Source organism: Arvicola amphibius, chromosome 1, assembly GCF_903992535.2.
Source record: "Arvicola amphibius chromosome 1, mArvAmp1.2, whole genome shotgun sequence".
Classification (NCBI taxonomy): domain Eukaryota; kingdom Metazoa; phylum Chordata; class Mammalia; order Rodentia; family Cricetidae; genus Arvicola; species Arvicola amphibius.
In genome coordinates this window covers 151,969,735-151,994,398 of record NC_052047.1, presented here as the reverse complement: position 1 = coordinate 151,994,398, position 24,664 = coordinate 151,969,735, and the positions used below count along the sequence as shown (strand labels likewise).

At 46.8% G+C, this 24,664-nt stretch overlaps 3 protein-coding genes, 1 long non-coding RNA gene and 1 other non-coding gene across 7 annotated transcripts; 3 read left to right on the top strand and 2 right to left on the bottom strand.

The window, feature by feature from the left end:
- Window positions 1-54: 54 nt before the first annotated feature.
- Window positions 55-6,495, top strand: LOC119826256. The gene is made up of 2 exons (XR_005287392.1): window positions 55-98; window positions 5,386-6,495. It is a non-coding gene; the product is annotated as an uncharacterized LOC119826256 (long non-coding RNA).
- Lbhd1 (LBH domain containing 1) lies at window positions 4,498-11,425 on the bottom strand. Its single transcript, XM_038347395.2, has 6 exons — window positions 11,276-11,425; window positions 11,043-11,205; window positions 7,367-7,582; window positions 5,620-5,744; window positions 4,915-5,012; window positions 4,498-4,824 (listed from the first exon to the last, which is right to left on the bottom strand). Exons 1-6 carry the CDS (start codon window positions 11,423-11,425, stop codon window positions 4,794-4,796), a joined length of 783 nt encoding a protein of 260 aa, XP_038203323.1. The 3' UTR covers window positions 4,498-4,793.
- Window positions 6,188-6,336, top strand: LOC119806081. The gene has a single exon (XR_005284115.1). It is a non-coding gene; the product is annotated as a small nucleolar RNA SNORA57 (small nucleolar RNA).
- Window positions 11,426-14,379: 2,954 nt separating the features above from the next.
- On the top strand, window positions 14,380-19,964 carry LOC119799998 (ubiquinol-cytochrome-c reductase complex assembly factor 3). 2 transcript variants are annotated; one of them, XR_005282965.1, is made up of 3 exons: window positions 14,380-14,569; window positions 14,659-14,907; window positions 19,804-19,964. XR_005282965.1 is itself a non-coding variant. In XM_038309976.2 (2 exons), the coding sequence occupies exons 1-2, from the start codon at window positions 14,450-14,452 to the stop codon at window positions 14,812-14,814; spliced, it is 276 nt and encodes a 91-aa protein (XP_038165904.1). In that variant the 5' UTR covers window positions 14,381-14,449; the 3' UTR covers window positions 14,815-15,015. The 2 variants fall into 2 exon arrangements, 1 of the variants encoding a protein (XP_038165904.1); XM_038309976.2 differs by lacking the exon at window positions 19,804-19,964 and having other exon boundaries at window positions 14,381-14,569; window positions 14,659-15,015.
- Ubxn1 (UBX domain protein 1) lies at window positions 18,547-22,872 on the bottom strand. Of its 2 annotated transcripts, XM_038309966.1 has the most exons (10): window positions 22,810-22,872; window positions 22,639-22,724; window positions 22,482-22,535; window positions 22,287-22,393; window positions 22,115-22,184; window positions 21,130-21,321; window positions 20,984-21,035; window positions 20,550-20,663; window positions 18,839-19,031; window positions 18,547-18,682 (listed from the first exon to the last, which is right to left on the bottom strand). In XM_038309966.1, exons 2-10 carry the CDS (start codon window positions 22,695-22,697, stop codon window positions 18,633-18,635), a joined length of 891 nt encoding a protein of 296 aa, XP_038165894.1. In that variant the 5' UTR covers window positions 22,698-22,724; window positions 22,810-22,872; the 3' UTR covers window positions 18,547-18,632. The 2 variants fall into 2 exon arrangements, with proteins under 2 accessions (XP_038165894.1, XP_041909966.1); XM_042054032.1 differs by having other exon boundaries at window positions 22,639-22,872.
- Between the last annotated feature and the right edge of the window lie 1,792 nt (window positions 22,873-24,664).

Genomic DNA, 24,664 nt, shown 5'->3' with positions numbered 1-24,664 from the left:
AACGCGAGAGAAACCAGCGACCCCGCCTCTCAGGAAAATCAGTCCGGCCAAGTCTGAAGCCCTAGTACTTTGGTTCCGCGTCGCATCGGTCACAGCAGGTATGAGGTTTGCCCTTCAGGAACCTTCTTCTCCTCCCCCCTCCCCACCCGCGCCCGCCCGTCTTCCCCGAAGGGCCTCATCGGCACAGGAAAGCTACCTGGGACCTTTCATTCACAGTGCGACCTATTTATTTCCCTAACAGCAGTAACATCAACCTGCAGTTCATGAGCTGTTAAAAAACGGGGCACGGGCTGGGCGGTGGTGGCTCACGCCTTTAATCCCAGCAGAGGCAGGTGAACCTCTGTGAGTTTGCGGTCAGCCTGGTCTACAAAAGCTAGTTCACAGAGAAACCCTGACACAAAAAAACAAACAAACAAACAAACAAACATGAAAAATTTAAAAAGAAAGAAAGAAAAACGAGACATGAATCCGACCGTTTAGACTCAAGGTCTGTAATCCTGGCACTGAAGGCCAATCTGGTCTACAGACCAAGGCCTAAGCCAACCAGGGCTACATGATGGGACAGTGTCTAATATAGCGTATAGCTTATTTCTCTTTTTCGTTTGCCTGCTTGTTGTTTGCTTGTAGAGAGACAGGGTCTCATGAATTTAAACTCCCAGTTCTCCTGCCTCTGTCTCCCAGGTGCTAGGATTACAGGCATGCCACTACACCTAGCTTTTGCTTTTGTTTTAGATCAAAACTGCCCAGGCTTTTGTGTAATTCTTTGCTCAAGTGTTCTTCCTCCCTCGGCCTCCACAGTAGCTGAGACTAGATACTTGCCCCTACCCTGGCTTACTATGGGGTTTCTTGCCCTTAAAAATTTTACAATCAAAAAAAAAATTTTTTTTACAATCTAAGGGAGCCCATCTAGATTTGGATTTATCTGCCAGTGTTGGCGATATAACCAACTGAACTAGCTGCCAGGACCCTATTTCCTCATCTCTAAGATGCTCATGACTTATCTGCCTCACATAGTATAAATACTTGAAATAATTTATGCAAAGTTCTTTTTTAGTTTGTCTGTTTTGTATTTTGTTTTTCGAGACAGGGCTTCCCTGTGTCTCTGGCTGTCCTGGAACTCGCTCTGTAGACAGGTTGGCCTCAAACATAGACCCTCCTGCTTCTGCCTCCTGAGTACTGGGAAGAAGTGGGGGTGCCACCACACCCAGCCCAAAGTTCTTGATATAATGCTGGATACAGAAACCGCTCTGAATAACAAGAGTCAGTATGAAAGGGCTAGAGAGATAGATCGGTGACTGCTCTTCCAGGGGACCCAGGTTCAAAATCCACACCTTCATGATGGCTCACAACCATTTCTAAATAAAGTTCCACAGGGGATTAGATTATACTCCTGAAGATAGCCATGGCCGCCGGGCGGCGGTGGCGCACGCCTTTAATCCCAGCACTCGGGAGGCAGAGGCAGGCGGATCTCTGTGAGTTCGAGACCAGCCTGGTCTACAAGAGCTAGTTCCAGGACAGGCTCCAAAGCTACAGAGAAACCCTGTCTCGAAAAACCAAAAAAAAAAAAAAAAAGATAGCCATGGTCCAGTCCCTTATTTGGCCACTGACTCATTCCTTAGACAAAACACCAAGGTTCAACAATCAAAGTTCATTATTTGGCTAACATGTTCAAACAGGACTTATCAACTCTCCCTAGCAGGCTCCCCCATTTTCTCCTTAGAAAGCCACCCCAACAAAAAACAAAAAAACAAACCTACTTGCTACTATTGCTGCTTGCTGTCTGCCTTTGCCCAATCCAGAGGCAGCCTCTCCCATTGCTTGTCCCTCTGGGGTAATAAATCTCCTTTTTGCTGAGCATTTGGTGTCTGGGTGTGTCCTAGTCAACTCCAAGGGGACTGCCCTCCCATACATGCTGCCCTTGTCTGGCCTTTCAAAACACCTGAATATCCTGTACATATCAGAACTTTTTGTTGTTTTGGTTTGGTTTTTTGAGACAGAGTGTCTCTGTGTAACAGCCCTGGCTGTCCTAGAACTCACTCTGTAGACCAGGCTGGCCTCGAACTCAGAGATCCACCTGCCTCTGTCTCCCAAGTGCTGGGATTAAAGGCGTGCACCACCACCACCCAGCCAAAACATTTTTTAAAAAGTTTTCTAGGTCTGTTTCCTCACCTGTCAAATAGGTACATTGTAGAGGAATTGACATGCTCATTGCCGTCATGAATCAGAACAGCTACCCATATGAGAGCCTATCAATGTTCCGTTATAGGTGGTGTGCCGGTCATCAGCCCCTCACCTCAGTGCCTAGCCATGATTCCCACTACCACCCCCAACCCTAGCAGTATACAATCTTGTCCCAGGTACATGTCATCTTGGGAACTGCTAAAATGTATAGGTGAAAAGTTGACTAGAATTAGCTGGAATGCCGCTTTCTTGAGTTGCCACTTGTGCCAGGGTGAAGCTTTTTGGGGATGCAACTGCCCAAGAGTCACTCACACTCCTGTTACAAATAAAAACAATAAATATAGCCTGGCAGTGGGGGCACACACCTTTAATCCCAACACTCAGGAGACAGAGGCAAGCAGACCTTTGTGACTTCAAGACCAGACTGGTCTACAGATGGAGTTCCTGGACAGCCAGGGCTACACAGAAACCCTGTCTGGGTGGGGTCAGGACAAAAAAAAAAAAAAAAAAAAAAAAAAAAAACAAAACAAGTACTTGATTCACGAAGCTGGACTTTGGACTTAGATGGAATCATTAGTTTGACTTGTCAGTATGGGGATTTCTGTGTCTCTCCAGGGTATATTTATATTTTAAAGGTATGGTTGCATTGTTAATGAACTAAACATGTATGTAAGAAACATCTGGTGAATATTAAACATTTTTATTATATATATTTTTTTAAAGTTTTTTTTTTTTTTTTTTTTGTGACAGGGTTTCTCTGTGTAACAGCTTTGGCTGTCCTGGAACTCACTCTGTAGACCAGGCCTCCACCTCTCGAGTGCTGGGATTAAAGGCGTGCGCCACCACTGACCATCTTGTTCTTATTTTTAAGTTCTATGTATATGAGCATGCCTGTGTATATATAGATACACAAGTACAGGTGTCCTCAGAGTCTAGAAGAGAGCATCAGAGCCCCTGAAGCTGGAGTTACATGTGGTTGCGAGATGCATCACGTTTATTTAAAAGTTGTTTTGGGATGGAAAGTTGAGAGGACTAGGATTCAATTCCTAGCATACACATGGCAGCTCCCAATTGTAATTCCAATTCCAGGGAAGCTTCTGGCCTCCTTGGGCACATAGTGCACATACATCTATGCAGGCAAAATATTCATACCCATAAATCTAAAAAAAGAAAGAAAAAAGTTGTCTGTGGAGTTGGAGTGATGGTTCAGTGGTAAGAACACTTGGTGCTCTCTCAGAAATCCAGGTTCAGTTCCCAGCACCTACATGGCAGCTCACTCCAGTTCCAGTGGATCCAACAGCCTCTTCTGGCCTTTGCAGACACCAGGCACACACAATGCAAATGCTGGCGCATTCATGCAAACAAAAAACTCAAACACATAAAATAGTCTGTTTCTGATATTTAGTGGAAAAGAAGGAATGGAAAATTGGAGAAATGCTGTAAGTCCACGTCTAATTTCTTTAATGTGTTTGGTTGTGCTTTGTTGTTACATTTACTATGTATATGGAGAACCATGTTTGACAAAATGCAAGCGTGGAAGCCAGAGGACAACTTTGGAGAGTTGGCTCTCCTTCCACTGTTAAGTCACAGGGATGAAACTCAGGTTGTTGGGCTTGGTGTCAAGCCCTCTTAACATCAGCCTCCATCTATTTAGATGTTTGCAATGGGAAAAGCAAGTTAGGGGCTGGGCATGTCTCATACCCATAATCCCAGCACTGTGGAGGCAGAAGCAGAGGAAACACATGTTCAAAACAGACCTAGGCTATATAAGGAAGACCCTGTCTCCCTACAGCATGAGTGCTGATAGAGAAATAGAGACATACAGGTGCTCAGGATGTAGATGGCACAAAGAAAGCCCAGAATGGGTGGGGCCCTGGGTTTGACTCCCAGAATCACCACCATCCCAGTTAAAAAAAAACAAAAAAAACTGTCCTTACTATAATCCCAGGTCACACAGGTATACTGGCAGATTCCTTGCCTCCCCACCAGCCATCCAATAACCTGTAATTTTCAAAAATGGAAAATTGGGAGTGTTACTGTATAGAAAGATGGGGACCACTGAAGAAGCTACCTAGTTTCTTTTTGAGATAGGGTTTTACCATGTAGCCCTGGCTGACCTGGAATAAGCTAGCCTAGAACAGAAATCCACCTGCCTCTGCCTCAAAGTGCTGGGATTAAAAGTGAGCACCACCACACGCTGCAATACCTAGTTTCTTACTGCTTTGCTCAAGCACACTGTGTGTCCTGCTTCTGGACTGTCTCTCAAAGGCCTTCTTACATGGCCCATCCCCATTCTTGCACTTCATCACACATTAGTTAAACCTCCAGGGCTTTATTACGAAAGGAGTTGGCTGCTAGAGCGGAACATCTCCAGACTTTTTCTGTGTCTTCTTCCCTTCCAGTATCTAACTCCAGGGAAGGTCGGTGGGCCATCAGAGGGTGTCTGGGAGAGTGAATATGGTAGTATTTTCTCCAAAGTCCTCCAAATCCTCTGGTTGCTGTTGAGAATCTTCTCATAGCAGAGGTAGGGGCTTTAGCTCTCATCTCCCAGATCCTCCATATCTACATCCTGGGGAACTTTCATCTTCTTTTGTCTCTTAGGCTGTGGCTCACTAGTCCTGGATGACTTGGAGGGGTTTTCCACTGAACAAAGAGAAAGAAAAGAGGAAGTATTAAAGAACCCAGGTAAAAATCCAGGCTCCCTTTCATGGAACCTCTGTGCCCTAGACATACCTTCCATGGCTGCTTTTTCTTTCTGAGCAAGACGGATTTGCTGCAGGAGTTTCCTGCGCTTCTTCCCGGACAGCGTGATGTTGGCACGTGCACTGGACCTGAGGCACAGATAGAAACAAGGATATCCAAGTTAATCTGAACCATCCTAAGTCACAAAAGTGATCCTACCTACGAAAAGGATATTTGCCTCATAGAACTTATGTATGTCTTCTGGGTGTACCTTTGAGAAAATTCGACTAATTGATTGCACTTATGTGTGCACTCTTATTTCAAAAATCTAAGTTAGCCGGGTGGTGGTGGCGCACGCCTTTAATCCCAGCACTCGGGAGGCAGAGGCAGGCGGATCTCTGTGAGTTCGAGGCCAGCCTGGTTTACAAGAGCTAGTTCCAGGACAGGCTCTAAAAAAAAAAAACTACAGAGAAACCCTGTCTCGAAAAACCAAAAAAAAAAAAAAAAAAAAAAAAATCTAAGTTAATGTAGATAACCATTTGAAGGATGGAAGAGTCAACAATCTTTGAGGAATCCAAGCCTAAAAGCCCTGTGAGCAACGGTACTGTGAGAGGTTGGTGGTTTGGGAACTAACCTAATTGTCAACTAGTTCCTGCTTAAACGTGAAAGAAGAGAGAACAAGAAAATCGGAAAAGTTTGAGCTGCTCTGAGGCTTGGCAGGAATGATTACTCGGAGGAGGCTAGTACCACACTCACGCCCGCTTCTTGAGGTGGTGCCTTGTAGTCAGCCCTTCGTCTATCACAGCCCCGACCACCTGGCGCTTTCGTCGCCGATCCCTGCTCAGCACCCTCCGGCGCTTGAATAACTTCTTCTTCAGCTCCTGAGGGAGAAAAAGACAGGCACAAGAGTAAAGTCACCGTGCATGCCCAAATTCCCGCACCCGGGTACTCTAGACACCACTGATCCTGTCTCGGGAGAGGGAAACGCTCCGGGAAGCCTGGGGGAGCAAAGGGACAGCGCCCACAGTCACCGTGCGGGGACGATTGATCTTTCCTCCGGGAGGTCCCATAGCGGCACTCTGAGGCGCACTCGTGGAGCCGCACTTCCGCTCCGCTCGCAGGTTCCGCCTGGCGCCAAGGCTCCGCCCGCCTCGCACCCCCGGACCAATCGCAATGCGAGGGGAGGGGCAGACTCCGGGCTTATATAAACGTGTTCCGCGGGCATACGGGTCTTTCGAAGGACGTCTTTCACGTAAGTGGCTTTTGACTGTTGGTATGCTTGGGCAGTTGGGCGCTGCTGGGATCTGGGCCTGGCCTTGTATACCCTCCATTTCTTGGCGGGGACCAGGCGTGCGGTCCTGCTCCCCGTTATGTACGGAGGCAGAAGGAAAGGGCTCCGGCCCTCTCGGCGTTATGTCTTCGGTGCCTGCGGCCTCCCGTTCGCCGGTTCTATCCTCAGACGCCGGGACATCTCTCGCAATGCAGAAATGTAGCCAGATCCGGCAGTCCCCTCTATGCGGTACTCAACGCTCTTTTATTTTGGTTTCAGGTCTGTGGATGATGCCCCGGAGTGACAGCTAACGTCTTTTCTTTTGCGGTTTATTGTTGGATCAGTAAAGTCAGTGAACCTAAGAGCCCTGTGTGCGTTTCCTTTTTTTACGCGACTCATATCTTGTAGCACATTGGGTTTGCGCGTGACACTTTAGATTACCTGGCCGATCTTGTGAAGACCACGGATGACCGACTTTCAAGATGTCTACCCATGGTGGCGGGTAGCTTTCATTCGTATAGGTGAGATCCTAAAGGCATGGGGATCTTTAAAACTAGTTCGCCGTATAGTAAAAGACCTGTAGTAATCCCAGAACTAACCTGGGGTAACAGACTCTTTCACCCTTATGCACAGGCTCCCTGCCTAGTAGTCTAGCTGAATGAAGCTGCTGAAATAGACTTCATACCCTGCAGTGCTTCAGTGGTGACCCCACTTTCTGCTACATGGTGAGGAAATCCCGGGACAGCTGTTCAGTCTGCTGTAAGAGGCAGACTCACTGAGGGTATTGGGTGTGAGCCATGAGATCTCACATGCACAGGCCTCCCATTACCATGTGAATGTCCTAAGGGTGGACTTGTTTCCTTTGGCGGGGTTCGTAGCCGAACATCCTGCCTCTGTTTAAGTCTTTATATGCTGGGTTTAAAGGCAAGTGCCACCACCCCCAACCATACATTAACTTTTTTAATGACAGACGACTAGAATCTGGGAGCCCTAACATGTTGAGGTGTCTCCCAGCTATTTGGGAATACTGTTGCCAAGGGTTGTTTGCCTGAGAATCCTAGGACACTAGGTTACCCTGCTGTGCTTGGGGTTTCTCTACGTAAAAGCTCTGGCTGCCCATAGACTCTGTAGACCAGGTTGCCCTCGAACTCAGATCAATTGTGTCTGGCCTTGAGTGAACAAAAGGACTTTGAAAACAACAGAGACGATTAAGGGAGAAAGAACAATACTTACCTCCAAAGGTACTGGTAGGTGGGAAATTGGAATATCCCACAAACTGGGTTCTGTAGGTACAGGACCCTGTTGGGTCCCAAAGAGGACAGGGGTTGGGAGTTTCTTGACCCTCTGTATCAGTAATCCAGGAGGCATCCTCTTGTTCATGCTCCCAGCTGAGACCAGGGTTAAACGTTCTTAAAGGAGATGTTGGGTCCCGTGGGATCCAAGCCCAACCTGGGAGAAGAGTGAGCCTATGACATTCTTTAATATGTACACAATATTCTATCTGCTTGTATGCCTGCAGGCCAGAAGAGGGCACCAGACCTTTACAGATGGTGGTGAGCCACCGTTTGGTTGCTGGGAATTGAACTCAGGAACCCCACACTATCTTTGAGACAAGGCCTCTCAACATAACCCTGGCTGGCCTGGAACTCTGTGGGACAAGTTGGCAGGGCGGTGGTGGTCCATGCCTTTAATACCTTTAACTTTAGAGGCAAAGACAAAGGTGTGATCAGAGTTCAAGGCCCACCTGGTCTACAAAAGGTAGTTAAAGGACAGAACTGTACACAGAAACCGTGTCCTGAAAAATCAAACACAAGTAAGGCTGGCTACCATGCACAACCCAGGTAAAGGTTTTGTGTGTGACTATAGCATATGCATGCCCGGTGCACGAGGAGGTCAGAAGAGAAAATCCAGTCCCTAGTGACTTAAATAAGCTTGTGAACTACTACATAAATGCTATGAGCAAAATCTAGGTCCTCTGCAAAAGTAGCAAGTTCTCCAGCTTCATTTTTCTGTTTTATTCTGCCATTAATCCCAGTACTGGGGCAGTAGAGGTAGTCAGATTCCTGAGATCCTGGCTCAGCTTGCATGTGAGGATGGGTCAGGATGGTAATTTGTGCTTCTGTATTTGTTTTCAAGAGTAAATGCAGGGGGCTGGAGAGATGGCTCAGTGGTTAAAAGCACTGTTTCCAGAGTTCCTGAGTTCAATTCCCAACAACTACATGGTGGCTCACAACCATCTATAGTAGGATCTGATACCCTTTTCTGTCATAAAGGTGTACATGCAGATAGCACACTCGTATACATAAGTTATTCTTTGTGTTTTGTTTTTTGAGACAGGGTTTCTCAGTAGCTATGGAGCCAGTCCTGGAACTCACTCTGTAGACCAAGCTGGCCTTGAACTCAGATATGTAGGCCAGCATAAACAAATCTATCTTTAAAAGTGAACATAGGTGGGGAGGCCAGGCCAGAGTTCTAGTCAGGTATCTTCCTCAATTGCTCTTCACTTTATATTCAGAGAGTCTCTGAACCCAGAGCTTTGCTGTACAGCTACGCTAGGTGCTTACTCTGGGAATCTCAGCCTCCAGAGTGCACTTGATTACAAGTGGCTGCTATGCCCAGCTGGAATTTGTGTGACTATTGGGGATCTGAGCTCTTGAGAGCAAGCGCTCTACCCACTGAGCCAACTCCCTAGCCCAGTTTCCTCATTTACAAAGGAAAATTATCTCTCTTCTGAGTTCTGAAAAATCATAAGGAAAATTTAGCACAGTGACTGGATAATAAATACAAAAGAATCATACAACCATCCATCTAAAATATTATTACCTCTAGATAGTTAGATAAGGGGTAATTATATCATCTGCTCCCCTCCCCAGTAGTGAACCATTTATTTTAATAAAAATCCAGATTGTTGCCACTAGACAGCATAGCAAGACCCAGGCCAAACAAGATAAATAATGAATTCTGTCCACAGAAAGCAAAAGAACAAAACAAAAAGGGCAAATTAAGGCTATGGGTGCAGCTCAGTGGTAGATCAATTACCTAACGTGCAAAAGACCTTGGTTTTAGAATCTGGTAAGATGGTTTAGCCAGCAAAAGACAAAGCAGGTCATAATTAATAGTGTGACACACGTGGTCTTCCTCTGACCTCCGCGGCTATGCAGGGGACACATGCACACCCCATACCTGAAATAGTTTGCTTGCTTTTTGTTTGTTTTGTTTTGTTTTTTTAGTTTTTTTGAGACAGGGGTTTCTCTTTAACAGACATGATTGTCCTGAAACTCAAATTCACAGAAATCTGCCTGCCTCTTGCCTTCCAAGTACTGAGACAGGGATTTTCTGTGCAGTCCTGGAACTGTCTCAGGACCAGGCTGGCCTTCAACTCAAATATCCTCCTACCTCTGCCTCCTGAGTGCTGGGATTAAAAGTTTGCACCACTGAGGTCTCCATGTGTAGTTCTGGCTGCTCTGGAACTCACTGTGTGGACAAGGCTGGTCTTACAGAGATCTGCCTGCCTCTGCCTCTCCAGAGATTAAAGATGTATGCCACCACTGCCCAGTAACACACATTTTTTTTTTAAAAAATGCTTGAAGGCCCTGGGTTTTATCTCAACAGTACAAACAAAGAAAAGCAAAAATCAAACAAATAGTAGAAAGGTAGATCTCTGCCTGCAAGAAGAAAGGCTATCAAGTCAGCCAACTTGATTGTTTTGTGTTTTGAAGCAGGGTTTCTCTGTGTAGCTTTGGGGTTTGTTCTGGAACTAGCTCTTGTAGACCATGCTGACCTCCAACTCAACAGAGTTCCACCTGCCTCTGCCTCCCGAGTGCTGGGATTAAAGGCGTGCGCCACCACCGCCCAGCGAGTCTGCCAACTTGAAGTTAGTCCCTAGAACTCACAAGGTGGAATGAGAGATCTGGCTCCCACAAGTTGTCTTCTGACCTACACACACACACACACACACACACACACACACACACACACACACACACTGGTACAGGTGCACCCTACTTGTTCTTACAAGTAAATAAAGATTATTATTGCTATTTATTATTTTGGAGATACAGTCTAACTATATAGACCAGGCTGGCCTCTAATGCACAGAGATCAGCCTGCCTCTGCCTCCCAAGTGCCTGAATTAAGGGCAAGGGCCACCATACCCAACTATGCCTAAATTTTTTTAAAAGACATCATTTCCAGATCAGAACAGCCTTTTAAACCAGCAGGGTGCAGAGCCCAGGGCTCTCAGGTACCCCGAAGACTGAAGCAAAAGGATTACCATGAGTTCAAGGCGAGCCTGGGTTACACAGTGAGCTCTGGGTCAGTCTGAGTTGCAGAGACTCTCATATTAAAAAGGACTGGGAATACAGCTCAGCAGTAGAGTACCTCTTTGGGTTCACTTTTCAGTGCTTAAATAAAGGAACAAGCAAACAAGCCAGGTATGGTGCTACAGTCTTGTAACCCCACAATTTGGGAGGCTGAAGCAGGAAGATCTTCAGTTCTAGTTCAGTTTGAAATACAGAGTGAGACTTCTTTTTTTTTTGTTTTGTTTTGTTTTGTTTTTTCGAGACAGGGTTTCTCTGTAGCTTTGGAGCCTGTCCTGGAACTAGCTTTTGTAGACCAGGCTGGTCTCGAACTCACAGAGATCTGCCTGCCTCTGCCTCCCGAGTGCTGGGATTAAAGGCGTGCGCCACCACCGCCCGGCCAGAGTGAGACTTCTTGAAGAAAAAAACAAAAACATAAAACACCAAAGTTGTCCTCTAAGGTTCATCAGTGGTATCAACTGCCTAGACTCTCAGCTATTTGCCATGTTTAGTGTGTGTGTTACTGGGGATGGGACCCAGGATCCTGGACACCTACTGTGGGTCTGGAAAGTCTAGATGGCAGTGGCATGAATGACAGCCATCACCCTCACCTGACTCTTCACTTTGGTCCTGGAAGAAGGCTTCTGCTTCCTCCTCTTCACCATCAGTGAGCAGCAGCAACTCCTCATGTGGCCACTGGCAATCCTCCTGGTCTTCCTCGTTCCCCTCTGAGACCTCTACCACAATAGAGGGCAGGCGGGGCTTTGGAGACACCTACATAAGTACAGCAGGGGTGTTGGGCCCAATTTGAGGAAGAGACAGTCCCTGGACCAGTAGTACTCACCTGAGCAGCCTGCTGACCTTCACATCTGCCAGTCTCCTCTCTGTTCCTTGAGAGAGGATTCGTCAACCGGAGACTTTCCGCATGCCATGAAGAGTCTGGGCTATCTCCAGACCAAGGTCCATCCTTGCTACTTCCTGGCACTAGGGTCATGCTAGTGACTCTAAGAATGCAGAGTGCTTGGGTTCCAGGCCAGGTACCCCTGCGCAGTGCCCTGCACAGACTATGCTTTAATCGTCTTTGTAGAGGGCTCCTTAATCACTGCTGAGGAAAGAACGCTGACTGATGTTCTGGGAGATTATGGGCGTTCCAAGGGAGGGGAGAAGCCAAAGAGGAGACACAGGAGCTTTATTCTGCTTACTCCGAGACACTGGGGATGACAGTCAAGGTAAGAGACAAGGGCATCTGGATTAAAACCCTATAAATAAAGAGCTGTGATGGTGGATTTCCTAACTCCTTGTTTGCTGGTTTTCTCAAGTGGACTTATTTGTATGTTATTTAATGAATGCTTATGTGGCTTTTGCTATTTCTCAGAAACCTTTTTATCTATTTACCTTAAATGTATTTATTTTATAGGTAGAGCTGTTTTGCCTGCAAGTATGTCTTCTAGAAGAGGGCATTGGATCTCATAGCACAGGCACTACTGATAGTTGTCAGGCACCACGTGGGTGCTGGGAATCAAATCAAATCAGCCAGTGCTCTTAATTACTGAGCCATCTCTCCTAGCCTGCCAAGATCTCCAGACAGTGGTGGTGCAGTCCTTTAATACCAGCACTTGGTAGACAGGGAGACAGAGGCAAGCCTGGTCTATAGAGAGTTCCAGGACAGCCAGGACTACACAGAGAAAACCTGTCTTGAGAAAACAAAAGTAAACAAGCCAGTTAGGATAGCACATATCTTTAATGGCAAAATTTAAGAAGCACAGGCAGGCAAAATTCTGGGACTTCAAGACTAGCCTAGTCTACACAGCAAGTTCCAGGCCAATCAGGACTAGAAAGTAAAATCATAGAAGCCCTTCGTTCCTTTTTTTTTTAATTTTATGTTATGAGCCGAGCGGTGGTGGCACATGCCTTTAATCCCAGCACTCATGATGCAGAGGCAGGCAGATCTCTGTAAGTTCAAGGCCTGGTCTACAGAGCAAGTTCTAGGACAGCCATGGCTACACAGAGAAATCCTGTCTTGAAAAACCAAAACCAAAATAAATATTTTATGTGCATTGGTATTTTGTCCACAGTCATGTCTGCGTGAGGGTGTTGGATCCCCTGGAACTATAGTTACAGATAGCTGTGAGCTGCCATATGGGTGCTGTGAATTGAACCCGGGTCCTCTGGAAAAGAAGCCAGTGGTTTGTTTGTTTGTGTGTGTTTTGTTTTTCATTTGTTTGTTTGTTTTCAACATTTTTTTTTTTTTGGTTTTTCGAGACAGGGTTTCTCTGTGGCTTTGGAGCCTGTCCTGGAACTAGCTCTTGTAGACCAGGCTGGTCTCGAACTCACAGAGATCCGCCTGCCTCTGCCTCCCAAGTGCTGGGATTAAAGGCGTGCGCCACCACCGCCCGGCTGTTTTCAACATTTTATTATGTACACAGTGTTCAGCCTCCATGTACGCAGGCCTGAAGACGGCACCAGGTATCATTAAAGATGGTTGTGAGCCAACATGTGATTGCTGGGAATTGAACTCAGGACCACTGGAAGAGCAGTCAGTGCTCTTAACCTCTGAGCCATCTCTCCAGTCCCATGTTTTTTTATTTTTAATTAAAATTATTTTACTTTAATTAGTTTGTTTGAGACAGAATTTCTTTTTTTTCTTTTTTTTTTTTTTTTTGGTTTTTTGAGACAGGGTTTCCCTGTAGTTTCTAGAGTCTGTCCTGGAACTAGCTCTTGTAGACCAGGCTGGCCTCGAACTTAGAGATCCGCCTGCCTCTGCCTTCCGAGTGCACCACCACCTCCCGGCTTGAGACAAAATTTCTTTGTGCTGTCCTGGACCTCACTCTGTAGACCAGGTTGGCCTCAAACTCAGAGAGTTGTCCTGGGATGAAAGGTGTGCGCTACCACCACGCAGCAAAAACTAGCAACTCAAAAATCCACAATAATCATGCACTCTTTTATGGCAATGGCCCTAACTAAACTCTAACTTTTTTTCTTCATTGTTTTGTGTTCATTAATGTTTTGCCTGCATGCGTATGTGCACCACAGTGCCTGTCTAGTGCCCACAGATGGCAGTAGAGGATGTTAGATCCCGAGTTGTGAGCCTCAGTGATAGTGCTGAGTACTGAACCCAGGTCTGTTGAGCCCTCTCTCCAGCCGGCTCTAGCATTTTTTAAAAATTATTTATTATGTATGCAATATATGCCTGCAGGCCAGAAAAGGGAACCAGACCCCATTACAGATGGTTGTGAGCCACCATGTGGTTGCTGGGATTTGAACTCAGGACCTCTGGAAGAGCAAGCAATGCTCTTTACCGCTGAGCCATCTCTCCAGCCCCCAGCTCTAGCATTTTTAAAGATGTTCAGCGTCCTTTACTCAGCTACCAAACTCCAGGATCTCATTTCGGGTGAGGTGGTAGCAAGCAGGTGGCTTCCTTTTGAGTTTGAGGTCAGTGGTCTACATAATGAATTTCTACACAGGGAATTCCAAGTTGGCTGGTGGGAGTGCGACGGGTTTTTTGTTTGGCCTCTTTTCTTTTTTAGAGACAAGGTTTCTCTGTCTGTGTACCCTAAGCTGTCCTGGAACTCGCTCTGTAGACCAGGCAGATCTCAAAGATCCATCTGTCGGCTTCCGGAGTGGTGAGATAAAAGGCCTGGGCCACCGCGCCACCACTGACCTGCTTTTGTTGTTGTTTTTTAAATTTATGATTTCAAAAGTCAAGAGTATTGCCGAGTAGTGCACGCCTTTAAGCCCAGAGGCAGGTGAGGTCAAGGCCAGCCTCGTCAACAGAGCAAGTTCCAGGACAGGCTCCTAAGCTGCACAGTGAAACCCCGTCTCGAAAAACAAAACAAACAAAAAAAGAGTTTAAACATTTCTAAGGGCCGGTACCGCTCTAGCCTGGAAGTTACTCTATGGTTTTCGGCTCCGCCCCGCCCCGGTCGCTCTAGCCCGCCCGGGGAGCGGTGAGACGTCGGGGCTCCCTTCTAGGCTGCGGGAGGATGCAGAAGGCGTCTCGTTGGTAGTGTGGTCGGCCATGAATACGGTTCGTAAAGCAGTGATGGTGGTTGCTGTGCTCGGCGCGGGTGCTGGCGTTGGCTCCACTCTGTTTGCCCTTGTGACCCCAGGAGAACTACAGAAGCAGGCAATGCTGCAGGTAGAAACACCCGGGCTCCCCGAGGTGGGTGTGCGTGGGGAGAGGCCCTGTCTTCGGGCCCGGGCTGCAAACGTCTTTCTTGCCCGTAGGAGTTTCCGGAACGGGACCCGCGGCGCAGGGAAGAAGCTGCCAGGACCAAGGAACTGGTGATGGCTACTCTGAAGAAAGCGGCAGCTACGGAGGAGAACGTGGCCTGGAGGAAGAACTGGACGGAAGCAGTTACCGACGGCAGCAGGTCACCGTGACACCAGAGCTTGCCTGTGGGACCTTCGAGGCGCCTTTCTCTGTGCGCGGGCGTGGAGTCCGGATTCAGGATAACACGACTCTAGCACGCACAGGTAGCTGTCGTCGGTGGTCGCGTTTAACGTGCACATCGCGTGACAGGGACGAGATGGGGGTCGGATGTGTGGAACCAAAGGAACTAATAAATCCAGTCCATCCGTTAAGTGGACTCCGCAGCCGGATGTTTAATGCCTAAAGGGCTGGGAGTGTCGGCACAGTGGGAGCAGAAGAGTAGCTGATTGCCACTCGTCCTGGTTTTACAAGTCCAATAGGTTTTTCTGACTATTAAAAACAGGTCACATGATCTAAGTTTGCTTCGACAACTGGCGGTAAAGAAAAGACTTTTATTTTTTTAATTTTTTTTTTTTTTTTGGTTTTTCGAGACAGGGTTTCCCTGTAGTTTCTAGAGCCTGTCCTGGAACTAGCTCTTGTAGACCAGGCTGGCCTCGAACTCAGAGATCCGCCTGCCTCTGCCTCCCGAGTGCTGGGATTAAAGGCGTGCGCCACCACCACCCGGCAAGAAAAGACTTTTCTAATGTCTGTGTTGTGTGAGTGAAAAATGAAAAAGTGCGGACGCGCTGCACACATGGAAGTCACAGAACAGTATTTCATTTTGGTTAAAGTCTCTTTCCAGTCACTGTTGCCCTGATTGTGCTGGAACTCGCTCTGTAGACCAGGCTGGCCTCACAGATTCGCCTGCTGTGCCTCCTCCGTGCTTGGATTAAAGGTATGTACCTCCACTGCCAGGCCTTGTTAAAGACTCTGTAAGAGAAGCTGACTCAGTATTAAAAACATCTGTCAGATCATTCTCAAGTATAGCTCAGCGACATACACCTATAACCACAGCACCCAGGAGGGTAAGAAGATAGCAGTTTCAAGACAAACCTGGGCTACTACCTCAAAAGAAAAATTTTGGTTTAACTACATATTACAAAACCTCCCTGAACTGAGTGTTTATCCTCAGCACTTGGGACGGAGGGGCAGGAAGATCTCTGCAAGGCTACACAGTGAAACCTGCTCTCAAAAACAAAACAAAAAACAAACAAACAAAAACACCAAGGCCTGAGGGTTTAAAAATATTACAAAATGGGCAAAATCACTGAAAATGGAAAGTGCAGCAGTGCATAGTAGCTGAGTCTCAGCACTTGGCAGCTTGAGCCAGGATTTTAACAAGCTCAAAGCCAGCTGTGGCTTTAAAGTGTTTCAGGCTGTGTCCCTGGACTAGAGTTGAGATCCTGCCACAAAAATCCCACTATCCCCCCCCAACATGCAGCCTCTTGCTAAATGTAGTGAGGGACGGTTGAAAGGGCTGTGGGTAAAAGCACCTTGAGCTAAGTTTAGGACCTAAAATCTAATCCCTGGAACCCACCACGGTGAATGGAGGAAAGTGACTGCTGGTTTCTTATGACCTCTACATTTTCTGCCTCCACAGGCATACACACAAATATATGGGTCTATGCCCCCAAAGTTGTTTATTATACGGTGGCAAACAAAACCCAAGCAATCAAAAAGGCAATGGGGTTGTACCTGCAGAGATGAGCCAGGCCACAAATCCTTTTTTTTTTTTTTTTTTTGGTTTTGAGACAGGGTTTCTCTGTGGCTTTAGAGCCTGTCCTGGAACTACACAAATCCTTTTTTGATTTGGTACTGAGGATTGAGCCCTAGCACCTTGGGTATGCTAGTATTACCCATCACTGAGCTCCACCTAGCCCATATACATTTATAAGTTGTGTTGTGTAAATGTTTAATCTTTTGGCTTCTTGGGGGCCCACCACCCAACTCCCAAATAAATCACACAGAGGCTTATTCTTTGTTATGAATTCCCTGCCTTACTTAGCTTGTTTCTTTCTTTTCTTTTTTTTTTTTTTCCCGAGACAGGGTTTCTCTAGCTTTGGAGCCTGTCCTGGAACTAGCTCTTGTAGACCTGGCTGGCCTCGAACTCACAGAGATCCTCCTGCCTCTGCCTCCCAAGTGCTGGGATTAAAGGTGTGCTCCACCACCGCCTGGCCCTTAGCTTGTTTCTTGACAGCATTTTTTTTAAAGACAGGGTTTCTCTGTATAGATTTGGAGCCTGTCCTGTAACTCACAGTAGATCAGGGTGGCCTTGAATTCAGAGATCCACCTGCCTCTGCTTCCAAACTGCTGGTATTAAAGGCGTGTGCTACCACAGCCCTGCAGGAATTACAAGTTCACTACTTCCCTTTTAAAAGGGCTCTGCCCACCTCCCATCTATGTCTTTCTTCTGCTGCTCCACCCTGAGAGGCTGGTCTCCCCACTTCCCTTAATAAAAACCCCTCCACAGTAACTGTTGCATGGTGCTTTTCTTAAATTATAATAGTCTTGCTATGTCAACCCCGGGCTTGCCTGAACTTACCTCAGTCCTCCTGCTCCCTAAGCGTTGGGATTATTATAGGCAATGATGATTTGGTCTTGGTCTTTTTTTTTTTTTTTTTTTTTTTAATGTTCATTGGTGTTTTGTCTGTGAGGGTTTCAGAAACCCTAGAACTGGTGTTATAAATAGGTATGAGCTGTCATGTGGGTGCTGGGGAATTGACTCCAATTCTCTGAAAGAGCAGCTAAGTGCTCTTAACCACTGAGTCTTCCTTAAGAGCAGAACTTATACCTGCCATGAATCTCATGGTGACCATTGCCGCTTAACAAAATTCCAGCATTTCAACTTTATAGACCACACTTCTCTAGCACCTTTTTACTTTTATTTTTAATTATTCTCACTATTAATGCCTTTCCTTTTGGGAAATTTTGTAGGGGCTTTGGTAAAGGATTAAAGTGTGTACGATGGGCCGGGTGGTGAACAAAAAAATAAAAATAAACACCCCACAAACCCACTACTTTATATATATAGCCAGTGTTTACAGGGCATGTACTATGCCAGACACTGTGTTAAAAAGCATTAGATATTTCATAATACAGGAAATAGACACTATTAGCCTTTCACACTAATGGAGTGGCTTCAAGAAGTCAAGGCATATGATATACATAATAGTAAGGACTTGGGCTGGAGAGATAGCTCGGCTCTGGAGGTTAAGGGCACTGGCTGCTCTTCCAGAGCTACTGAGTTCAGTTCCAGCAACCACATGGAAGCTCACAACCATTTGTAATGAGATTTGGTGCCCTCTTCTGGCCTGCAAGTATACATGCATATGTAATAAATAAATCTTAAAAAAAAAGAAAATAGGCCTTTTTTTTTTTCGATATTTGAGAAAGGGTTTTTGTGTGTAGCCTTGGTTGTCCTAGAACTACCTTTGTAGACCAGGCTGGCCTTAAACTCAGAGATTTGCCTGCCTCTGCCTCCTAAGTGCTGGGTCTAAAGGCCATGTGCCACTACTGCCTAGCCCAGTAAGGATTTTAAACTCAATCAAGCCCAGCATGGTGACACACATCTTTAATCCCAAATTTGGAAACAAAGGCAAGGGATGTCTGAGTTTGAGGACCAGCCTGGTCTATATAGTTCCAGGATAGCCAGGACTACATAATCTCTGTTTCAAAATAAACAGAAGAACCTCAAGTACCACTTTATGTTTATGAACAAAAGGTGCTGTGTAATGCACACACACCCCAAGCAGGTAATCAGTCCTAGAAAATTCCACTGCAAACTGGACAAAGAGGTCCCACTTCAAATACCTTCCCTCTGTGTCACAGTGCCCTTTCTAGTCATTCAAGAAGGAGCCAGCATATACAGAACTCAAAGGGTCTATTTATTAGGAAGGAAATGTCAGTGCTTTATCAAAGATGAAGAGGTCAAAGGATTGATGGAAGACCCTCAACTGGGACACTTCTTGGCCACAATGAGGACAGCAGAAGGCACGAGTCCTAAAGACAGAAGAAAGAGTTTGAATTACAAGGATACTTAGGTTTAGGCCTTCAAATTCTTGGACACATACCATGTCCACTAAGCCCCTTTTCTTTTCCTATCTCTATTGCCCCTCATTCCTTTAAGTCCTGACTTCTGGTCCCCACATAACATACCCAGTTCCTGCAGAGGGCGCTCCATGTCAGCCTCCGAGAAAGCCCTTCTGGGGAAGCCACTGAGCAACTGCACAGGGTCCTGGTCCTGTCCAGGTTCTTCCCCACGGTGAAGCTCTACATAGAGCCTCACAGCTGCCAGCTGTTCCCGGGCCCGGAACGTTTGGGTCAGGGACGTCCCATCAGGCAGCCTAACCTAGAAGGCAAAAAGTACTATGAGCACTGACACCAAGTGAGGACTAGGGTATGGGGTGGCCCATGCCTAAAGCCCCAGCACTTAGGGGCACAGACAGATCTCTGAAGCTTCAAGATCAGCCTGGTTTACATAAAGTTCCAGGGCTGGAAGCAGGTAGAACAATTTCAACGTACATAAGACCCTGTCTCAAAAAAATAAAACAATGAATAAATAGGTGAGGCCAGGTTGACAATACCTATAATCACAGCACAGAAAAGAAATAGAAAGGAGGACCACCTGAAGTCTGAGGTCAGCTTGATCTTCACATTGAGCTCCAGGAGGTCTGCAGAGCTATACAGCAAGACCCAGTTCCGAAAATAAAACAAAGTCTGGAATAGTGGGGTATGCCTGTAATCCCAGCTTTCAGGCAGAGGCAGGGGTTATTTCAAAGTTCAAGACCAGCCTAGTCTACATAACAAGACACTGTCTCACAACAAACTGGCTGGACAATGGTGGCTCACGCCTTTAATTCCAGCACTGGGGAGGGGAGAGAGGGCAGAGACAGGTGGATATCTGGGTGTTTGAGGCCAGTCTGGTCTATAACCAAGGCTGTTACACCGAGAAACCCTATGTCGAAAAACAACAAAACAAAAAACCACACACACACAAACTGAAGTAACCAAGAAAAGGAAAGGAAGGACTAAAGCTGGCCCCGCTCTCCTAGAGAGACTGAACCAGTGCAAACACTACTTAAAGGTCCTGAAGAACAACCACTTATGCTCTGCTTCAACAGGTGATGAAAAAGGACTCGGCTACCTCACGATCAAGAAAAGACAAGATGGGGCTGGAGAGATGGCTCAGAGGTTAAGAGCATTGCCTGCTCTTCCAAAGGTCTTGAGTTCAATTCCCAGCAACCACATGGTGGCTCACAACCATCTGTAATGGGGTCTGGTGCCCTCTTCTGGTCTACAGGCATACACAGACAGAATATTGTATACGTAATAAATAAATAAAATAAAATAATAAAAAAAAAAGACAAGATGGAACTATTTTTAAAAAACATAGTTGCAGGGTGGTGGTGGCTCACACCTTTAATCCCAGCACTTGGGAGGCAGAGGTAGGCAGACCTCTGTGAGTTCAAGGCCAGCCTGGTCTATGGAGTGAGTTCCAGGACTGGCTCAAAAGCTACAGAGAAACCTTGTCTCAAAAAAACCAAAACAAACAAACAAAAAAACAAAACAAAACAAAACGAAAACCAGGAAGTGCCATATTATGAAAACAGCTATGTAATAAGTCTAATGAAAACATTTTAAGAAAATTAAAGGGTAAATGCTGAGTAAGAATGAAGTATGGATTTAAATAAGACAGGCAGGTGAAATTCGATCGCTCCCTAGAGTAGAGGAGGTAGGATTTCAAATAAGTCATGTACAAAGAAGGGAGTGATTTGGCAAATGGGACTTAAATGCAAATAGCTCTGTGCTAGGTACCTTATAGGCCAACAAAGGGTTCCAGGAGCAAGACAGCCACTAGAACACATACCTGTATGCGACACTGGTCATACTCCCGCTTGGTAGGGGGCTCCTGGCTGGGAGAAGAAGGAACAGGACCTGGATCTGTTGCTGGTGGTGATGACTGAGAACCCACACTACCATACTGGAAGACAAAATATGAACACTAGCTCAGTGCTAGCACACCAGTCTAGCATGTATAAAGATTCAATCTGTGAACTCCCGTGTAACTTCAGATCACCCTGAAATTTAAAAAAAAAAAAAAAAAAAAAAAAAATTCAGGTTTGGTGACTCACAATTTTAAGTTCTAGCACTTAGAAGGCTGAGGCGGAGAACAAGATGTCTGAGATCAGTCTAGTAAAACTATGTCTCAAACAAACAATCATTTATGCAAAGGTTTTCTCTTAATGAAAAAAAAAATTAGCCCACCTCCTCTATTATACCCACAGATTTCTAGTCACCCACCTTCTTGGCTCTCTCTGCTTTGTCCCTTTCAATTTTTTCTCGGACCCTTTGTCTGGAATGCAGACAGGAAGAAAAGAAATCAGAGATGGACAGGGAAAATCTTGATTTCCTTCTCAATCATCAACCAACACGATGAGCATCCAGACCTGGCAGCTAATTCCTCAGCCTTTTCTCTCCTGCGCTCCTCAGCAGCACGGCGCATCTCATCTTCCTGCAGTTTCTGTCGTGCAGCTGACAGCTCCTGCCCTTGTCTCCTCCGCTGCTTTTCTCGTTCCAAAGCTTCTCGTTCCTCCCTTTCCTCACGTTCCCGTTGCTTCTGGGCCACAAGCTCCAACATTCTGTTTTGCAGAGAAAAAAAAAAGCTGAAGTTGGACATGGAGTGGGAAGTTAAGTTTAAACAGAGAAATAAGGGAACACGTGTTCCAAGACACATGAGAGATAACAAAACCATAACAACAAACAGAAGCCTAGGGGTATAGCTCAGTGATTGAGCACAGACTTAGCCCACAAGGGGGCCTTGTAGTTATAAAAGAAAAAGGGGCAAATGAGAGCTAGGCATAGTGGCACACACCTGTAATTCCAGCACTTGCAAGGTACAGGTAAGAGAACCAGAATTTATGGTAATCTGTAGTCACATAGGGAGTTTTAGACCAGCCTGAGCTACATCAGACTGTTTCCTTGTTTGTTTTTTTTTCCCCTAAGACAGGGTTTCTCTGCCTCCCGAGTGCTGGGATTAAAGGCGAGTGCCACCACCTCCCGGCTGTGTCCTTGTTTTTATTTTGCTTTCCAAAAGCTGAAAAGGTCAGGTTCTATGCTCAGATTTCTGTTTGCATTGAGAGGAAGGAAGATGGCCCCATGACCCTTTGGAAAGTGAGTTTATGGACTAGATATGGTGGCCCATGCCTGTAGCGCCAGCACTCAGAAGAATGTGGCTTTGAACTTAGCCTGGGATATATACTGGGTTCCAGGACAGCCTGAAGTACCAGCTAGACCCTGTCTCAACAGTGCAGGACACTGTGGTGAAGGCCTTTAATCCCAGCACTCTTGGAGGTACAGGCAGAGGCAGGAGGAACAGTTTGTCTTGGGCTGACTCCAAACGGAACATACAAAGTGAAATTGCCAGCTAGTTACCTCTTAGTCTGTTCTTGTCTTTCCTCTTCAGTCAAAATGGGTTTGCTTTCTCCAGCAGCAGACCCAGATCCTACAAACAAGCAACCAGTATTATTACTTATAATAAAATCATTCCGGTTTTCTCAGGCCCTCACTAGACGTCTAGAATCACAAGATGTCTCCCAGTCAGGACCTTCAGGGCCAACTTGCTCTGAGGACGTGGGCTCCCGTCCCAGGATATGGCCGAGAGGAGTCTCTAGAGGCTCGTCCACATCGGGGTCGTCTTCGTGCTCCATAAGCCTGGGCAGGGAAAGTCGGCTCGGGGTTAGCCTTGAGGCCGCCCTTCCCAGCCGCCCCCAAACCTCCGCCACCCGGGCAGGTCGCTCACCAGTCCATCGCAGCCTCGATGCCCTGGTTCCCTGTGAGGGCCAGAGCCTTCTCCCTGGGGGCAGAAACACGGAGAGTAGCGCCCACCAGCCATGGTGACAGTCAGGCCGGGCCCGGCCCGCGGCCCCCCACCACGGGCTGAGGGGAGGCTCCCTTACGCGCGTCCCCTGGGGAAGCCCATCTCGATGAGGCTCTCCAGAGCCGTCAGCTCCGCCATGGCGCCAGCCGCCGCTTCCGCGGGGACCTGCGGTGACGAGAAGGAAGGCGGCGAGGGTCAGCCCGGGACGACTCCGCCCGCGACGCCGCCGTCCCAGCGCTCGCGAACTCACCGGGCTGGAGACCCGGAGGCGGGGGTGGGGGGGACACAGACAGAGAGCTGAGGGGAAGCGGAAGTGCCCGGTCTGTTTGGGTCACGTGGGGGCGGGTGGACGGGTGCCGGGAGGACCAGACCAGCCCCGCCTAGTGGGCGGGGACATCTGCCAACGGAAGCTGTCTCAGACCCAGCCTCGGAGGAGCGTTGGAGCGCTTGAGCCGGTCTGAGCGACTGCTCAGCGGGTAGAAACACATGCTGCCAAACTTAACTGTATTAGTTCGATTCCCATGACCCACGCGGTGGAGAAAATAGAAAGATTTGTTAGTTGTTCCCTGACCTAGACAAGCCAGTCGTGGCATTCATGATAAGCAATAAATTAGTGCATGTCATCAATTTTTTTCTGTCTTTTTTGTTTGTTGTTTTGTTTTTGTTTTTCGAGACTTTTGTTTTCCTGGCTGTCCTGGTACTCGCTCTGTCGATTGAAGGGATTCTAGCCAGTCCAAGCTAAGAAAACATGGCTCTCACAGGTCTTGTCCCTCTCCCCCTTTCCCTCTACAAAATTAGATTACATTCCTAAAGCTAGCCTTCAAGGTCTATTGATTTGGCTACTTCCTCCTCCTGAGGCTAACTACCAAGGTCTAGCTATCCGAGTTTTCTGCAATCAAAAGCCTCCTTTGGCTGTCCTAATTAACATGCCCAACTAAAATTAAGCTCACCCTAACACAGGGTTTCCCATTTGACCTTTGTAAACTGCTATTTTCCTTTCTATCCAGAGGCGTCCTTTGACCTTCCCTCTAGGGACAAATAGCCCTTCCCCTCTCCCTCTTCCTCTACCTGGGGATGTTTGTCCTTTATCCCTGCCCTCTGTTCTTTTGGGGCAAATAAATCTTTGTGCTGAGAACTTGGTCTTGTGGTGGCCTGAGTTGAAAACCGGTCGTAGACCAGGCTGGTCTGCCTGCCTCTGCCTCCCCAAGTGCTGGGACTAAAGGATTGTGATACTACCACCTGCTATCCTTTTCCCTGTTTCCATTTTTACTTTTTCTTTCTTTCACTGTGGACCTCTGGCTGTTCTGGAACTCAGAAAGACCAGGCCCACCTCAGGCTCATAGAAATCAGCTTGCCTATGCTTCCTGAGTATGCTGGGATTAGAGGAGTGTGACACCACACCAGGCAGTGATGTATGTAATTTTAAAAGAAGAAATCAGAGCTGGGCGGTGGTGGCACACACCGTTAATCCCAGTACATGGGAGGCAGAAGCAGGTTGATTTCTGTAAGTTTGAGGCCAGCCTGGTCTACAAAGTGAGTTCTAGGACAAATCAGGACTGTTTCACAGAGAAACCTTGTCTCAAAAAAGAAAGAAAGAAAGAAGGAAAGAAAGAAAGAAAGAAAAAAGAAAGAAAGAAGGGAGGGAGGGAGGGGAGGATGGAGGGCGGAAGAGGAGGGAAAGAAAGAAAGAAAGAAAGAAAGAAAGAAAGAAAGAAAGAAAGAAAGAAAGAAAGCAAGCAAGCAGTTGGGAGGAGGATGACCCTATGCATGTTGTTAGGAAGTTATTTACCTGGGGCTAGGTATGTAGGTCAGTGGGGTTCTGGCCTAGCATTATCATTATCACAATCATTATTATTGTCCTTGTTTTGGGAGCAGGATCTCACTATGTACCCTGACTGTCCTGGAACTTGCTAAGTAGACCAGGCTCTGAGACTGATCTTAAACTGAGACATCAATCTGTCTCTGCCTCTACATCCATAGGGCTGGAGTTAAAGGCATGGAACACCTTGCCCAGCTATTATTGAATCTTGATTTCAGGGTAGCCGGGTCCTATGAGACCTCAAAAAACAGAACCTTAGGGCTGGAGAGATGGCTCAGTGGTTAAG

What these genes read in the sequence shown, in the direction of transcription:
- LOC119799998 (XM_038309976.2), top strand. Translation starts at nt 14,450, where the DNA reads ATGAATACGGTTCGTAAAGCAGTGATGGTGGTTGCTGTGCTCGGCGCG. An exon ending in AGAAGCAGGCAATGCTGCAG is followed by an intron (nt 14,570 to 14,658) that starts GTAGAAACACCC and finishes TCTTGCCCGTAG; the next exon opens with GAGTTTCCGGAACGGGACCC.
- Lbhd1 (XM_038347395.2), bottom strand. Translation starts at nt 11,425, where the DNA reads ATGACCCTAGTGCCAGGAAGTAGCAAGGATGGACCTTGGTCTGGAGAT. An exon ending in CACCACCTCAAGAAGCGGGC is followed by an intron (nt 5,013 to 5,619) that starts GTGAGTGTGGTA and finishes TCTGTGCCTCAG; the next exon opens with GTCCAGTGCACGTGCCAACA. An exon ending in AGAAAAAGCAGCCATGGAAG is followed by an intron (nt 4,825 to 4,914) that starts GTATGTCTAGGG and finishes CTCTTTGTTCAG; the next exon opens with TGGAAAACCCCTCCAAGTCA.
- Ubxn1 (XM_042054032.1), bottom strand. Translation starts at nt 22,697, where the DNA reads ATGGCGGAGCTGACGGCTCTGGAGAGCCTCATCGAGATGGGCTTCCCC. An exon ending in ATCGAGGCTGCGATGGACTG is followed by an intron (nt 22,394 to 22,481) that starts GTGAGCGACCTG and finishes TTCCCTGCCCAG; the next exon opens with GCTTATGGAGCACGAAGACG. An exon ending in AGAGCAAGTTGGCCCTGAAG is followed by an intron (nt 22,185 to 22,286) that starts GTCCTGACTGGG and finishes GCTTGTTTGTAG; the next exon opens with GATCTGGGTCTGCTGCTGGA.